Source organism: Plectropomus leopardus, chromosome 20, assembly GCF_008729295.1.
Source record: "Plectropomus leopardus isolate mb chromosome 20, YSFRI_Pleo_2.0, whole genome shotgun sequence".
NCBI classification, from domain to species: Eukaryota; Metazoa; Chordata; class Actinopteri; order Perciformes; family Serranidae; genus Plectropomus; species Plectropomus leopardus.
Window position 1 is genome coordinate 23,050,687 of NC_056482.1, and position 17,542 is coordinate 23,068,228.

Here is a 17,542-nt window from a genome sequence, read left to right on the forward strand (position 1 = left end):
AACTTTTTCTGTAAAAGCCACAAATCAGAGGAACACTCTGCCTTATGATGTGAGGAGCTGCAGCTCTACTTTCAAAACTACCTTGAAAAAAAGTAACTAAGTAAAAGCTACTCGACTTTGGACTTAATAACTTGATTTTAATTTGACAAGCATTCACTCATGATGTCCTATTGTGTGTAGTATTTTATTGTGTTTTGTGAGTGATGTCTTGCGTCTTCCTCTTTGTATCACTTTATATCATGAGCTATTGTGTGTACTATTTGTCTTGTGTGTTTTTTCTCGGTGTGTATTTGTTCTGACCTGCAGAGAGACTGCAGATGCAAATTAGTTCTGAGCTATAATCTGGTGGTAACATTTATGTTTTAAACTGTACATGGTCCCTTTTAAACAAAATTTTAAAAAATCTGAAGAGGTCGCATCCTCTCCAAAACAAAGGAACCAAGTGCATGAATACAGTAAAAATGCTGATTGAGGCAGTTTCAAATTAGAAATCAGGGTTGCTCCAACGCTTTTTGGGCTGTTGCAGATGGGCTGGTAGCCCAGCTACTAAGTCCCTCTTTGCAACTCCAACCAAACAGCGGCAGCATGATGCCACTCCTGTGTGTGATTTTAGAAAGTATGCAAGCATCACTAAAGCAAAAGAGGTGTGCCGTTTAACACAACAGTGTCTGCCTCGAGTGTGACATACATCATATGCATCTGCAGCAGTTTATAAACAATACAATGGCTTTACATGACAATAACAATCATTAACTGTGCCTGTTATATGGCAGCTGATCTCACCCTCTGCTCGAAGGGTAAGGAGCTCCCTCTTTGTTTGCGGACATTTTCAGCCGCTGTTGTTCTTCTTTGAGTTAGCTGCTAACTACTTCCAGCTGCTTTTTTAAAAAACGTGTTTTTCCAATGATACTTGCCACAGAGGGGCTGCTAACTATAGTTGCCAATAACTTGAGAACATGAAAACATGAATGGCACCATCTAATGCTAATGTTTGGTTTGTCTGTTCTGGGCTATTGTAGAATCATGGCGGTGTAACATAGCAAACTCCACGGATGAGGATCCACTCCCTTTGTAGATATAAACAGCTCATTCAGACAACTGTTCAAGACAACTAAAGTCCAAACAGTGCTCAGAGATTATGTAATGAAGAAAACATACTTATCATATTTTTATTCAATTTCTGCCATTATACCCCCTAAATTCCACTGGATCTTTAAGGTAAAATGCAAAGGTGCATTCGTCTATGTGGAGTCACTGCTGCAGAAATCACTGTCTGAACAGGCAAGAGAGGAGATGTGAGGGCTTACAGTCTGGCAAACAAATCTGAGGTCTTTATGCAAAACGTGTTTATATTACCACGGCAACAGGATTCGTTGTGATCCACTACAGTTAGATGTGCTGTTGGAGCCGCCCGCTGCATCCTGGTGAGAGGAGATGGAGCAAATCAAAATGCTGCACAGGTAACCAACAGACAAATGAGACATCTTGGGTGGGACTAAACAAACAGGACATGGGTCCTGAAAGAGGAGGGGCGGTGCTGCATGGGGTAGCCTGGGGAAAAACGGGAGAAAATAAAAAAGCGCTTAGGCTCGCATGCACCTGTAACATTCCTTCACCTGTGCACAGGTGTACAGGTGTGACAATGCAGTGGAGTCATTTTGATTTCTTTAGATGTCAGAGAGAAAAGCAGATGAGGACTGTGTGAGCTCTTTATGCGGTTATCTGGGCCTTGGCCATTTGCATAATGTGTGTTGCCTGAGGCGTTGTGGTATCCTGAAAGTTGCAAATTTACTTGATGGTCCTTCTAACTGTTCTAACTCCACCTATGATAAGTTTCTGAAAGAAGATTTTAGAAGTTGCATGAATTGTTGCATTGAATATATTTTGCAGTGTGACCTTAACATGTGTAAAAGTCCTTAACGTGTAAAAGTTGTGGAGTAACTGCATAATCTGATACCATAAAACAACCCTAACCCAACCAATGACCCTCCAAATCTGATCCATTCAGCAAAGAAACAACTGAAAAGAAAAAGAAAAAAATCAAAATATCAGTGTTGTGCCTCAAAGCCAACACACCCCAATCCAAATGTCTCTGTCTCTCTGTGTCAGAGACACGCACATAACAGATAGAGAACACAGCTGAAATTTGTCTTGCAAATTGACTCTATGCAAATGAACCCTGCATGGCCGGTACTCTGGAAACGCTGCAGGATGGAAGGATGGCCTGAGGGATTCATGGAAAACACAAGGGGAGATCCCTGAGAAAGGCTGCCCTCTCTCCTGTGAGATCAGAGAAACATCACGGGAGTCTGAGTCATTATTTACTGTAAGATATCTATCTTTAAATTAACACTTTGTCTCAACTTGTATCTCTAACAGCCTCTGTTTTGAACATACACCCCCCCCCCCCCAAAAAAAAATCACATACACAGTAGTAGTACTCAGATTTGTTGCTCCCGTTTCTAAATTTAATCTGATTTTAGCTGTTTCAAATGATTTCATGTTGCCCCTCAGTGCTCATAACAACTATCGAAACCTGAAACTTTCCTCTTATTCATAAGATTGTGCTTGACAGAGCAGCATGTTTAGTGCTCTCCATAAAGGTTTGACGGTTGAATTCAGGGTATTTTTGGCTTTTATTCTACAAAAAAAGACAGTTTTTATTATAGTAGTACAGGAGCACAGGGAAGAGGCTTGTAAAGATGAAGCTGCACATAAGGAGGCCTACAGATCTGTGGCGTTATTTAAAAAAAAAAAAAATACAAAAACAGTACAGACTAATTTATTATTTACCTTTATTTTATCTGTCTATCGATTCATTGCTGTTTTACAACTATTTTCACTGTTGTATTTGTATAATTAAGAATTTATTTATTTACTTCTTTGTAATTCATTTGTTTATGTAATTTGTTCTCTTATTTCTTGGGTTACTTTACTCATTTCTTGGGTGTCTGGGAAAGGTGGGGTGTGTGTGCTAGAATATTTGTCTGTATATTTTCTGAAAAACTAGTTAAATTAAAAAACAGTTCTAGACTAACTACAGCTGCTTTTTATAGGGGTTTTCTAGAATGTTCCTGTGCAAAAATATTACATTTTAAAAATGACTGTAGTGGCATTTTTTACACAATATGAGCTAGAAGTAAAACAAACTTTTAAAAGTGATTAAAATTATATATATCTTGAGCCTTGTTAAATATCCACAACATATCCACTTTATTCATCAAAGAACAAAACCCCCAAATGTATTAATGAAAGTTTGACGCTCAAGTCATAATTATAACCACAGTGAAGCTGTAGGATTGTGCTGGTTTTGTAAAGTCAGTGTTGAATGACATGCCACTTAAACAAGAATTATCCAAATATAAAAATAAACAGTCAGCAGATTTCCTCTGTGTGACTGGACACAGGAAGATGCTGTATGATCACATCCGCTGCTGTCACACAGTGTCAGGGTGAGATACTGTTTGATTGCCAGTGTCACTGTGTTGTGGTTCAGCAGCATGTCCTGCTCGCCCGTAGATAAGTGTGGCAATGACGTGCACAAAAGGACACGCCTACAAAGTGACATGAAATGAGAGGAAAAGAAAAGACCAACATTTCGTGTGGTTGTTTTTCCAGGGATTTACCAATCTATTTCACAAGATGGCAAATCGACATGGTGCCTGCAAGTTACATCTAGTCCGTTATTATTTGAAAAGGAGCCTCACCACTCAAATGCAGGAAACAGAAAAACTTGCCACCTTAAATGATGCTTATGTCCCTCCCTTGATGTGATCATTTTAATTTTAGTTTCTGTTATGTTTAATCCCTTAAAACCAGAGCAAATTGGCTGAATGTCTTTCAAAAACATGGGAGGAGAGCTTTGAGCAACTTCACAAGAAATTACCCCAAACTGGTTAGGAATTAGTAAAAAGTTACTTAAAAATTATGGTAAAATGGTATTAACTTTAAATATATGTTCTTTTATAATTAAATAATTATTTCTCTAATATATTTTCTCTCTCTCTTTTTCAGTTTTTTAAAAATAATTTCACTTAACTTGACTCTTTCTTCATCTTAAACCAGGTGTATGCAAGGGCTTCAATTTAAAAATCAGTGACGTGACCACCACAACATCCAACTTCATTTACCACCATAAACCCCCAAGAAAAATAGCCTATGTGAAGTTTTATTAGATTATTAGAATTTCATATTGGCTTGGCTTGCTTGATTCTCACCACAGTAACTTGGGACTTCCTTTAGACTTGAACTGCCAGCCTACTCCAACTTCTGGCATTGAGCAGATAGTCTGCTGCAGTGGTTCCCAGCCTGGGTCGCAAGATAAATCTGAAGGTTCATGAATTGATAGAACGAGAGAGAGGAAAGCTGAAAAATAACATTTATATTCCTCAAAATTGGTGTTTTTCTTTTAACACTGATTTTTATATTGCCTGTAGGGATGTCAATATTGAACTGTTGTTGGTTGGTTGACCACTTTGGTCCAGACTGAATTATTTCAACGACTACCGAGTGGATTGCCTTGAAATTTTAGATAGACATTCATTGTCCAAAGAGGATGGATCCTGTAGATTTTGGTGAATCCCTGATTTTTCCTTGAGCATCAACTTTAACTCAAAGTGACACTGTGTTAAAATTCAGCCTCACTAGTATGGCTGTAGACTCTGTAGACTCTCTGTTAATTTAGAAATTTCTAGTTAATGGGGAACCCATTAGCTCGGGGACCTATCATCGCGGCCTAATTAAATGCATGGTTGCAGGATAAAAACTGTAATTTATTGATCTAGATAAAACATTTAAGTCATATAATAATGTTGATAATTACATCAACTTAATACTGTATGCAATTTAAACTCCAGTTCATGTGTTACTTGATTTAAAACACAATTTAAGCTGTAGAAAGGTAATGAAATACCTGGAAAAATTCACACAGTAAAGACTGTGTTACAGACCTGCAGGCCAAACAGCTTCAACACAAAGGAAATTATTTTTTTTACTTAAAAAGTTGTGTTTTACCATCAGTTATTAAGTTAGCGCTACTTAAAAATGCCTTTGATTGTAGAATTCCCCTAACTCAATGCAGTGCGCTTGTTGCACTTGATTACATTATAAGTTATCATAACGCAAAAAGACTGATGCAAACAATACAGATTGAGACTGTATCCTTGTTGCAGTTGCATTGTCAGGCTTCTAAAGATTATTTAGATACCATGATGTGGATGACAAGTTGCATCTTAAGAGCTGCATCTATATAAAATAGCTTGTGCAGTGACAGTTGTGGGCAGATCTTGATACCGGCGCCACTTGAATAAACTACAAGAGTGCACCAATTGCAATCACTGATAATAACCTTTTGTTTTGACTACAGAGAGTGACAAGCCCTCGTAGGTGTGGCCTAAATGTGTGCATCATCCCACCTTCAAACATGGCTGTGCATACAGAGTCTAACAAACAGCCAGCTGCAGGTCCTGGAGGTTGAGAGAAGGGATGACAGAAGAGATGACACGCTGAGTGAGAAGTCACAGGGAGGGTGAAATCTGAGGGCAGCAGGCTCTGTCAGAGTGAGCTGGGCGGTAGAGACTGTCTGATAACCTTATCATTGCCTCCCCATACTGTAACGGCCGGGACGAGCCAGCAGAGCTGCAGGGAGGAGCGGACAGGCCCTCCACTGAGATAGCACCACGAGCTGGATGAATGTTCAATGTACGAGGTGCGCAAAGAGAAAGAAAAAAGAAACAAAGAGAGAAAGATTGTCAAAATCCTTACTTCACCACAGCACACAACAGATTGTCAGTCAGTGCCTCGAGTACCTTCTGTCTCCTCCTCCTTACATCCCTCCCACGAAACATTGAGCTCCGTAACACTTTGACAGGCCAGACTTGATGTCACCATTTATGTTTTTATTGAAGCTATAATGATGTTCATGAAGTTGCTTCAGTTTTCCATAAATGGAAGCCAGTCCAGAAGAACATAATAAACCCAAGAACACATAGTTCACGCTGTGTAATCGTAAGAAGAAGACTTCTTTCAGAAAGCAACGTTTTTCTAATATCCATAAGTCTTTTAAAGGTAACTGACAAATCTTTTATCTGCGCTGGTTCTGATGTTGTTTAGTGTTGTAGTCATTTCCTTGATGTTTTAAGGCCGTGAGCAAGACTTCTTTTTCAGACATTTTACAGGTCCAGTAGTGAGGCTGCAGACAGCGTGTGGAAGAAGTACAGAGGCTGACCCAAAAAAACAGCTGATCCTATGTGTCCGATTTGGGCTACTGCTGTTGTTTAGGCTTCGTGCACAGCAGAGCAACTTCCATAGTTCAGATCTCTTCATGCATCCATGTGACCAAGCCCCCAGGGACAGTGCCATCTTTGAAGACAATTTTTGTAGTGGTCCAACGTGAAATTAAAACTTCCAGGTTCATGACATGACACCATGGGGGCCAAAAAAAACCTTTTTACCATAGACTTTTTCGAGAATCACCACCACTGCAAAATGACCTGTTTCACTAACAGAATTTGATCCATTTGGTTCAAAAACATTCCTAAAGTTCAAAAAACTCTCAAAATTCCCCAGTCAAGTTAGCAGAGTGCTAAACCAGAAGTTTACCATTCAGCCGGCAGAAATCTCTGGTTTGCTTTGTTCTGTGGTCCCAATGGATGTGACAGGTCTGGGAATTTTTATAAAACAGAAATAATTTTTTTTGGCTTCATGTGTCATTGAGTAACTTTCATAGAAATGAATGATTCCATCTTTATACATTCAAGAAAAGACCAACTTGTTATTTATACAATAAATGGCAAATTCTAATGTAATGAAAACACAGTTATTCTTATTTTCAGGTAATTATACAGTGATGAAAACATAATTATGAATATTAGATACTATATCTGCCAATAGATGCCCCAAATCCACACTGGACCTTTTACTTGTCATGAAAAACTAATGTTACTAATGATCACAAAAAGGGCCAACTATCACAGTCAGTCATCAATATTGTTATTAATTACACCTGTTCCTCTCTTCTATGACAAGTTATAACATGTCTGCTGAAAGAAAGGAGTAAAATCCAACTCAAAGTCAGATAAGAAACCCTTAGACCCACATTTAATCTCTGCATCTCCGGTACAGAGATTGATCCAGGAGCTGCTTAGCCTAGCTTAGCGCAAAGACTGGAAGCAGTGGGAAACTGTTAGCATAGCCCTTTGACAAACAAACAAAACAAATACACTCTGTGGTTGATTTAAGCTAAGCTAGGCTAACCAGATCCCAGACTACAGGTTGATAATTCAGTTGTTGCATTCATGAGAGTCATCCGAGATCAGCATCACATTCTCCAGCTGTTATTTTCAATCTCGATAACCGCACATGAATGCACCATCTCAGCAGACTTTTTGCACTTTCCTAATGATTTGCACTGCACAGGAACGTGTCCCGGGATGGAATTATAACAGAATCTCACCAAATCGTCTGTTTTGGACACTTAAACTCAAATAAAGGTGATTTTAAAGAGTGAATATGAGATGACTACTGGACCATATTGTTAAGAACTCAATGTTAAACCTTGTACTCCCTTTAAGGCATGAGAGAAGAAGACAAACTAGAATCTAAGTAAACATGGCATCACATCACACTGTAATCGCCTGTAAAACAGCATCTTAAATAACTCTGTAAACACGAGTGTTTCTTCAAAGTCTGTCTTCTCCGAGGGGATGACAGTGTGTTGACAGTTTCTGGGAGGGACAGCACATAAATCCTCTTTACTAACAGCCCTCTGAATCTGACAGTGGATGTGTCATTCTGATAATACAAAGACATTAGTGTCTGTTAAAATGCCCAGACCTGAATATAAAATAATGATAATATAACAGATCATTGACATAGACTCAGGGCATTCAAGAAGATACAGTTATTTGAGTGGTTTAATTTTGATTAAAGGTGATGATATTCCCACTAAATTTCCTTAATTAATTTTGTTTGGTTTTACACCGCCACCCTGTGGCCAAATGTGTACATTAAGTTCATCGTGACAGCTCTTCATACACTGATCAAAAATTTAACTCTTTGGTTTTGCTACCATTTTTCATAGGTTTGGTCTTTTAAAATCTGGATTAAGATGCCTTTCACTAGCATTCAAACTTCTGAAAACTGAGAAACTTGGTTGACACAGGAAATGTCCGAACTGGGAATAAAAATAATTTTAAAAAATAAATAAAAGGTGATAAGGGTTGAGCTGGGGGAGATTCTTACATATGTTTAAAAGATGAGGGGGAAAATATCCAGAAAACTATATCCATAACTCTCTTAATTATGTATTTTAAATTATGTTACAGAAAAGGGGAAACATGTTTTTGACACTTCATTGAGGTAAGTTTATTTTCTTCTTTTTAAAAAAAAAAAAAAAAATTCCATTTTTCTGTAATTTTACCTGTTTCTTGTTAAGTTTTAGGCCATTTTTTGTTAAGTTGCTCGTCATCCTTTTCCAGTGTTTTTGACAAAAAATCAAGCCAATTTGCTCAGGTTTTAACAGATTAATTAAAATATCTAAGGCTTTTTCAGTGCACTAAATATATATATTTCTGTTGAGTTTTAGTAACAAATTTGACAAACTGTGTAAGTGAGCATTTCTCCAATATAATCCATCCATATCAAGATGCTGATTACACACTATGATGGGGTGCTCACAATTAAAGTTCACTCTAAAATGTGTTCATAACCTCTTTTTTTCAGATTGTGTTGCTTTTTTCATTTCACTACAACTAAAAATATTTTTCCTTGTGCTTTCCAAAAAATGCATGAACTTCCCTTCACCGTAAATAATCATATTTCACTGTTTCTGCTTATGAAAAATAGTGTGATTTTGGAGAGTTTTACAGAAACATGCCTTTCAAACCATTTTGTGGGTTTTGAGGGTATTAAAAAAAGAACTATTAAAGCTGAATATTCCTCCCCTTGGCCAAAAAAAAGCATGACGCCCTCTTCCAGGTGATTAAAAAATCTTTGAAGTGCCTTTCGCTCCTCTCTCACAAATAACAAACAGTCCCTCAACAGTAAGTTATGCTTTCAGTGATGTTTTAGAAATTTACTGTTATTATTTTCAATAATATTTCAGCTGTTTAACCACTGTATTTTTTTAAACTAATATCATATAATTCAATGAACTGTCATTATTTTTTTCAAATATTTTAGCAGTCTATCATATATGTTTTCAGTAATATTTTAGGACATTTATATTTTTTTCGGTAATATTTTAGCAGTGTAAGAATATGATATTAACCATAAATTTGTGCTTATAATTTAGAGGTAAAATAAACGTGGGAGAAAATATTAGTAATGTTTAAAATTAAATGTTTATCTTAAATGATGTGGACATTTGGACATGAAAAAAATGTTTTGTTTTTTTTTGTGCTTAGCTCGCGGCCTCAGTGATACGCCAGCGGAACTATTCGAGTGCGCTCACGTTTCCGCCCGGCGTTATTTTGCACTTGGACACAAACTGCACGCTGCAGCCCGGCTGTGAGCGGGTTTTCTTTCATGTAGTCTGTGTTTTACGTTCACTGCAGCACTCTGGTGTTATTGCCGCTGGAAAAAACACGATAGAAATATCCAGTATGGCGGAATCAAAGGAGCTGAAGCTGGATTTTATTCTGAAGGAGCTGTCTCTGTCCCCTCAGACGGACGCTCAGGATGTCCCCGGCAGCTCGTCCAGCGTGGAGCTGCAGGACCACAAACTGGTGTGTGTGGAGTATCCGGCGGTGGTCACCAGTGTGGACAAGATGCTGGAGACTCTCGGGGGAGAAAAAACTGTCTCCAAAGTAAGCAGAATTTGACGGGGACACTCTGTTGTTATATTTGCTATCAGATGTTTATTTTCTGCACTGAAGCTGAAAACAGTCTCATATACAGAACTGTGCAAAAGTCTTAGGACACTTTAAACTAAATTTTAGCAACTTATAAAGATCATACATTTATGTCTAACTAACTAGTTATAACTAGAACATGCAGGAAATATATATACACTGTGACTGCATTAACAACTCAAATATTTAAGAATAAAATGGCTTCAACAGGCTAAAGTTGCAAGTATTAAATGTCTTTACCTTGATGTATGTTAAAATATCTACGTGCCATAAACTGTAAAACACACACACACACACACACACACACACACACACATATGTCGCCTCGTCTTGTTGTCTTGTTAGTTTTCCTCTTTTATTATCTTTAACGACTGTTATTATTATATTTTCTAAAACCTTTGTATGTGTATTTTGTTCTGACCTTTTTGACTGTCCTACACCTTCCTCTGTTTGGCTTGATTGTTGATATCTATTTTTATTATTCTCTGAGTTCCTGCTTTGTCTGTCAGAGCACTTTTTAAAGGTGCTATCGAAATTGTATAAGGTTATTATAATCTATATGTTTTTAGGAACTGTTTAATAATTATTAAAGCACCGGCGAGAGATTTGATATTATTATTCTTATTATTATTTTGTATTTTGGCTCAGGGGAAGGGCATTCAACTATAAAGGGCTGTAGTTTTTATTTATTTTGCTGCCGATTTCTTTTTTTTTTTAATCACCAAAATTACACCATTTATCATAGCTTTTCCTGTGATTCCCACAGACCTACGCTCACCCCAACAGACGTCTTGAGATGCGTTACCGACCTCAGGACCCTTTCTGTCACTCTCTGTGTGGAAACCGCTTCCCATCGAGCAACCTCGTCCTCAGAGTGCGGAGACGGGTGCGAAAAAAGGACCCGAAGGACTCTGAGATCCACATGGAGATACTCGGAGTCATTGGGACGACATACAAATTCCAAGGTTAGATTAAAAGTCCCCACAGTATGTGATTTTTTTTTTCTTTTCTCCACTGTCAAAGATTTTTTTGACACTTGACTGTAATAATTTTGAGTCATTTTCAAAAAAAAAAAAACTCCATTATGTATTTTTTATTGTATAGAAGTTGTTTGAATATGTTAAAATAATTTTAAAAAAAAGACTGATGTGGAATTAAATGAATGGCTGAGGTTAGTTGATCTGATTACAATTTTTGGTTTTTTTTTGTTGTTTTTTTTGCAGGGATGGCAGACTTCCAGTACCTCGCTGTACATACAGAAGGTGGAAAAGAAACTTCTTTGTACGACAAAATCATCCTTCGCAAATCAGAGAATCAGGAGTTCTTTGAGAAGCCCATGCCTTTCTTTCTTCCCCCGGCCAGCTTCTCACGTCTCGACAGTCCTGTGGATTATTTTTACCGAGCTGACCACGTCTATCAAAAGTCACTGTAAGGGCTCTTCAAGTGTCGTCATCCCGCGTAAACAACAATGTGAACTCTACATCTTTGAAGTAATGCAGACTATCAGAAATACATTTGTCACATTCCTCCTCCTCTGTGTTTACAGCCAGGTGCCCATGGACAACAAGAACTTTATCGGCTGGAGTCGAGCTCGCCGACCCCACAATGCCATTTTTGTCAGCTTCGCTGATCCCACCGTGCCCGCCGAGTGTCTCGAGGCAGCCAAGACCAACTGGGTACGAGTCTGCATTAAAGAGAGCGACAAGCAGGCGGAGGAGCAGCTGAAAAAGGTTTGTGTGCTGGTGTCATCATGGCCGCTAATTACTTAAAAATCAACACACACACTCTGTTTGCCAGGGAGTGTAATAACTAATAATTTAGATATTGAGGTAATTAAGATATTAGGAAATCTGAGCCACTCTGATGTAAGTTAGGTCTTTTTATTAAGGAAGGAGGGACCATAACTTACCCAGAAGAGTCCAGACTGACCATTTAAGTGCTTCCCCAGACAAAATGTAATTTCCTATAAATTCTGGCTGTTCTAATCAAATAGGGCGTTTTAACAAATGGCAAACTGCAAAGCTTAAGTACTAAAATGTGTTAAAAGTCACACTGAAGAAAGCTTAGGCTGATGAGGGCTGTCAGATTTTTTTTAGCGCTGAAACAATCAATTAGTAGGTCAAACATTTAGTCTGCATAATTGATTTGATCATTGAACCGATGGTTGATTTAAGTCATCTCTTAAAGTTTTTTGCTTTAAAATTTTATCATGAAATAAATGTTGATTGCACAATATAATGGCTATAGAATAATCAACATTTTTCCTTTCAGCTTAGAAATAAGACACAACGCGCTCACTCGTTGAATTTTCTTGAAAAGTTCCTGTTTACTTTCAGCGTTAACCACCAAAACACTGTGTGTGTCTCCTTGAGGCTGTGCAAACATGCTGCAAAGCAGAGTTTTTTTTAATTTTTGAAACCTGCATTGTTTGCATCCACGTTCTTCTTCCTTGCTATTACTGGTGCACTACTGCATTTTGGGGAAATTACTGTCGCCTGCAGTTCAGTGGAATAGTGTGACAGCATTGAAAGTAAACTTTAAAGCATTTTATTAGGAGGGGTCAATTTGCACAAAGTGTTAATGTACACAAACAAAGAGTAGGCCTGGAGCAATTTAACAGGACATGGCCCCAAAAAATAATGAAAATACCTGAAAATAAGCACAAAAAATGTATTAAAAATGAAAGAAAATTACTTAAAATGCTTTTATTTTATAATTTTATAATTACTTTATTGTGTTTTTTTCTGTACAATTTTAAACATAAAATTATTATAATTATAAATATAGTTCTCTAGACATTTTTCCCTATTTTATTAGATAATAAATAATATGCTCCCCTCTTTTTTTAAACTAATTTTTAGGTATTTTTCTCATCCCCTTAAGCTAATTTCTTGCAATTTTTCTGTAGGAAAACTTCTTGCAGAGTTGGTTGTTGCCTTTTTCCACATTTTGAAAGAAATCAAACTAAAGAGCTCAGTTTTCAAAGGGTAATGTAGCTTGTGAAAGGCATCTGAATGCAGCACAAAAAAAGTGATGTCAACCGAGGTTTCAAAGGGTTAAAAACTTACTGTACTGTAGTGACTGTTTTTAAATCGCTTCAGTTTTCGACAGTTTTCACTCTAAGGGTTTTTTTCCTTAAGTCTAAATTCTTGCTTGTGTTGTACGTCGCTTTGGATAAAAGCGTCTGCTAAATGAAATTGTAGAATTGTAGAATGTCATGTGGTTGAAGTCGGAAAGTTATTTAACTTAATGTTACACAGACATGGCTTTTATCTTATCTCAAACAAAACTTTTTGTACCTAGATGTTTGAGAGTCGGCCCATCTGGTCCCGGAACGCGGTCAAGGCCAACATCAACATCCACCCTGATAAACTGAAGCTGCTGCTGCCCATCTTCGCCTACTACATGGTGAGCTGAGGGGTCACGGTGTGCCCGGAAAAGATTGTTTTCTTTGGCTCTTGCAGCCAAAAAGTAAATACTGTCAAATACGTTTTTACTGATATCATTTAGATATAGTGAAACTTAAACAAGAATCTGAATGGAAATCTGCACAGATTCCAAGCTGAAATCTATCCATTTGTAAACATATAGGAAACTTTTAATGTTATTTTTTTCCCTAAAATGCAAGTGAAACATCAGATTTGTGTTTGTAGGTGACGGGACCATGGAGAAGTCTGTGGGTGAGGCTCGGCTATGACCCTCGAAAGTGCAATGAAGCCAAGAAATACCAGTTACTAGATTTTAGGATCCGCTGCAGCACCAAACACGGTAACAACCTCACACGCTTACTGCATGTTTTTAATGTTTCATTCAAATGTGTTTTCACTGAGTTCTTTTCAGTGTCACTGTTGGTGTCCTTTTTTTTAATTCATTTTTCTAATAAACATTTTTTATTATTTTCAGAAGATAACACTCACAGTATTACAAAACAAGTCCATAGTGTATATACACAAGGGCTAAAAAGTACATGTAACATACAAAAAGGACATTTGATGCACGATAATATACATTGGTGAAATATGAATGTAAAAACATGGTTTAGGTTACAATTTGGTTATAAAACAAAAAGAAGAAAAAAAGATTTTAAAATATTAATAATATTAACAAGAAATAGCAAATAAATCAAAATACTGACCATAACTGTATCCTGAGAGATGGAGTACATTGTCATCTGACTCTCATCAGCAACGTGTGTCAAAAAATGGTCTCGTAAAACTCATGTGGCCCTGGGTGTAATTTTCTTCCGATCTGAAGGGTATCGATAATGTCGTTTTTTGAGTTCATATGGTAAATAATTAAACAAAGGGCTCCAAATCTTGAGGCTGTACCAGGCTGTCAGTGTGGGTGGAGTATCTTTAACCCAGTTGGTGTCTATTTTTTTATATTAAAAAAGAAAAATTAAGTTGTGTGCCACTTCAGTGATATTGTACGCCATCCTTTCTTTCATTTATGAATCTTAATTAAAGGTGACGACCTGTCTGCCTGACACTGACTGTTGGTCTTCATATTTTAGGGTATTCATTATCTGACATGCCAGTGAAGGCCAAGAGGAGCGCACTGAACTACAGTCTGCCCATCACGTTCAACAAAACAGGTGAGTCTGTGAGTTATATAAAACTCACGCTAAGTAGATGTCAGTTTCCATCACTGCAGATTTTAACATTTCTAAAGACAGACACAATCATGCTGCAAGGAAAAGATAATGATGCAAATTAAATTAAAACAAGATAAAAATGGAGCCTTATTGTAGTTTTGGCAGTTTTCTGCTCACATGATCCATAAACCATCCAGTCAGACCACCAAATTACAACGCATAGTCAGGTTGTCTGCAGGTCCTTAAAAATTCTCCAGTAAAATTTTAGAAATATAAAAAAGTCAGGTCTTTATTTTCAAATTTATTATCAATATTGATGTTGTTTTTCTCTTTTTTTTTGTTTTTGTCAAAATGAGTCAAATTCTTTCACGTGAAAGTCCATACGTCTGATGTTACAAATCTTTAAACTTGACACTTGACCTAAACTATATTTTTACTTTATACTTGCACTTACCTGTTTGCAAAGGGCAAATTAACCAAACTCAATCTAATAACCATATTTCTACGAAAAATCCACTTCATGTGGCCACATATTTACCTTAATGCTCAGCTGCGATGCTTAAATGAAAAAGGTGATTTGTCCAAACATCAGTCTTAAATTTATTTAAAAATTGTCTCAAAAATGTCTTGAAAAGCATTCAATTTAAGTGCTTGAAACCTGTTGACACCGTGGAATATTACCGCGGTAAATGGTTAAAACCTTGTCATGCGCGTCCTGTCTCAAACATCTGTAACAAGTCCTCAATAATCTCCTCCGTCCTGCTACTGTTGCCAGGAAAAACTGACAACATATTGGAAAAAGTGCTGTTGTTTTTTCACAGTTTCCCAGGCAGCGAGTGTGATGGAACTGTCAGCTCAGGAGGGTCCGAGCAGCAGTCGAGATCTGGTCCCAGTCTCATACCAGCTGAAGGTCCGTGACGGTGCAGTTATATGATGACATTATTGGAGAGTGGTGATAACATGCTGGTTTCAAGCTGCTTTATGTGTAAAGCTTATATTTTGCATTTATTCAAATTATTATTTTTTGTCTTCATTAGTCTTATCTTCTCTGACAAAATCGGGTGAAGGGATTTCCTGTCATAGTCATGAAAAACTTGAATTAAATCTGTATTTATTTGCCTTCTGACTTCTGTTTCATGTCCACAGGAGTCGTCTTACATCTTCAAAGAAGGCATGCTGCCTCCTCACAGACAGATGTTTTACCAGCTCTGCGATTTAGATGTAGAAAGGTGCTTTACAGTGCTGCGCGAACTGAGATATTTGGTTTGAATTTCCTTTGAAAACATGAAAAAAAGAAAGAAGTGTCCTGTAAATTACAAGAAATTAGTAGATTTAAATTATTAATAAAAAAAGCAAGGGGAATGTGTCCAGAAACTTATATTTCTAATTACAATAATTATATATTTAAAATTATTTTACTGAATTTTTGTAATTCTTAAGCACTTCTCCAGGTCATTTTCTTGAATTTTCTTCTTTTTGTCTTTTTTTTTTGTTTTTTAACTTTCTTTGTTTTGGTTGTTTGTTTGATTTTCAGGTAATTTTCTTATATTTTAAATATTTTTGCCAATTTTCTTTTGGTCTGTCTGAAGTTGCTCATTGCCACCCCCCCCCCCCGAATCTACAAAATAAATAAGATATTAAATACAGGTTTTGAAGTAAAAAATACGATATTTGCTCTTCAAAGTAGTGGAGTAGAACTGCAAAGTAGCAGAAAATAAAAACTCTAGAAAATAACAAGAACGTCTAAATTGTACTTAAATGTCACCGACTGTTTGGGTGTAACACAGCTGTGTGTGTGTCCAGTATCAAACAGGTGCTCGAGGAGATGGGCAATAATGAGGAGGTGTGTGACGAGCGGGACGGCTGGTGTGTTGTCGGCACCACCGACAAGCTGAGGGACATGATCTCCGCCATGATCAAAAAGGTCATCAGAGCCCAGAAACCACGTAAGGAAACATCCGTCACATCTCTCGCATGTTACTCAGTGTGTGAGTTGATGTTGTGAGTTAACTCTTGTGTTGTCTCTCCTTCAGCGTTGCCAGAATACCCCAAGAAACGCAGACGGAGAGGCCTCAGTTCAAAACTGCTAGAGAGAGATTCGGATGCAGACGAAGAAGAGGTGCAGGACGATGAGAACAGGGACGATGACGATGATGAAGATGAAGATGAGGTCGATGAGTTTCAGCCGTCTGAGGGAAGTGAAAATGAGATGGAGACAGAAATTCTGGATTACATGTAACAAAAGCATTTGATGACATTCATCTTGAATCTGTTAATATTTTTGTCATTACTTGTTTCTATAAAAGTGACATGTTTGAAATATTTTTTGTGTTAAATGTAAATAAAATAGAAGTATTTGTAGTGTTTTTTCCAAGAATATTATCTTTGTCATCAAGTGTTTTTGTCTTGAGGTGTATAATAACTTTAAAATAAGAATAATTGCTTTTTGGTTACCTTAGAATGAGCCGATTACTCTACAGTAGCCCAGAACGGACAAACCAAACACTGGCACTAGATTGGGCCTTTTTTTTTTTTTTTTTTAATTTAAATTTGATTATTTAATTTGCATTGGCCATAATAGTCCTCCTCCACGCATTCTGCAACCTCACCACTAGATGACAATAAATCCTATGCACTACACCTTTAAAAAGTCTTAAAACACAATTTTATAAACATTAGACCTTAACAATCTTAACAATCAATCTTCTTTGTCTAAATATGATCTTGAAAAGGTCATGAAAAACACTCAGTGTAAGTGTCTGATAACTGTAGACTAACTCAGGTAATTAACTACCTATTTATAGTAAATGTGATATGTAACATTTTGGATAGATGTTAATTATGTCCACTTTGATTTACTAAAATTCTCATTGTTGCTTCTTAGAGTTGCTCTTCATGATGAAATTCATGAAAACAGAGGAGAAAAAGGTGCAAAGGTAGGAGAAATATTCTCCAAATCCTGGATGATAGCGAGTTAAAGAATGCCACTGATTAGATGTTGTAGGGAGAATTTTTGTGATCAATCTCACATCTCTAACCCACTGCAACAACAATATAACGCCAGAAATAAAATGATGACAACATATTAGCAGCAATG

General features: G+C 37.0%; 1 protein-coding gene across 1 annotated transcript; it reads left to right on the forward strand.

The window, feature by feature from the left end:
- The first annotated feature begins 9,495 nt into the window (after positions 1-9,495).
- Positions 9,496-16,775, forward strand: gtf3c5 (general transcription factor IIIC, polypeptide 5). The gene is made up of 11 exons (XM_042509356.1): positions 9,496-9,806; positions 10,618-10,816; positions 11,075-11,279; positions 11,398-11,581; positions 13,155-13,259; positions 13,505-13,619; positions 14,365-14,445; positions 15,267-15,355; positions 15,592-15,674; positions 16,249-16,391; positions 16,479-16,775. Exons 1-11 carry the CDS (start codon positions 9,603-9,605, stop codon positions 16,682-16,684), a joined length of 1,614 nt encoding a protein of 537 aa, XP_042365290.1. The 5' UTR covers positions 9,496-9,602; the 3' UTR covers positions 16,685-16,775.
- Positions 16,776-17,542: the final 767 nt, after the last annotated feature.

Coding starts and splice junctions, on each gene's coding strand:
- gtf3c5 (XM_042509356.1), top strand. CDS start 9,603: ATGGCGGAATCAAAGGAGCTGAAGCTGGATTTTATTCTGAAGGAGCTG. Junction 13,620..14,364: donor CCGCTGCAGCACCAAACACG/GTAACAACCTCA, acceptor TTCATATTTTAG/GGTATTCATTATCTGACATG. Junction 15,356..15,591: donor CAGTCTCATACCAGCTGAAG/GTCCGTGACGGT, acceptor TCATGTCCACAG/GAGTCGTCTTACATCTTCAA.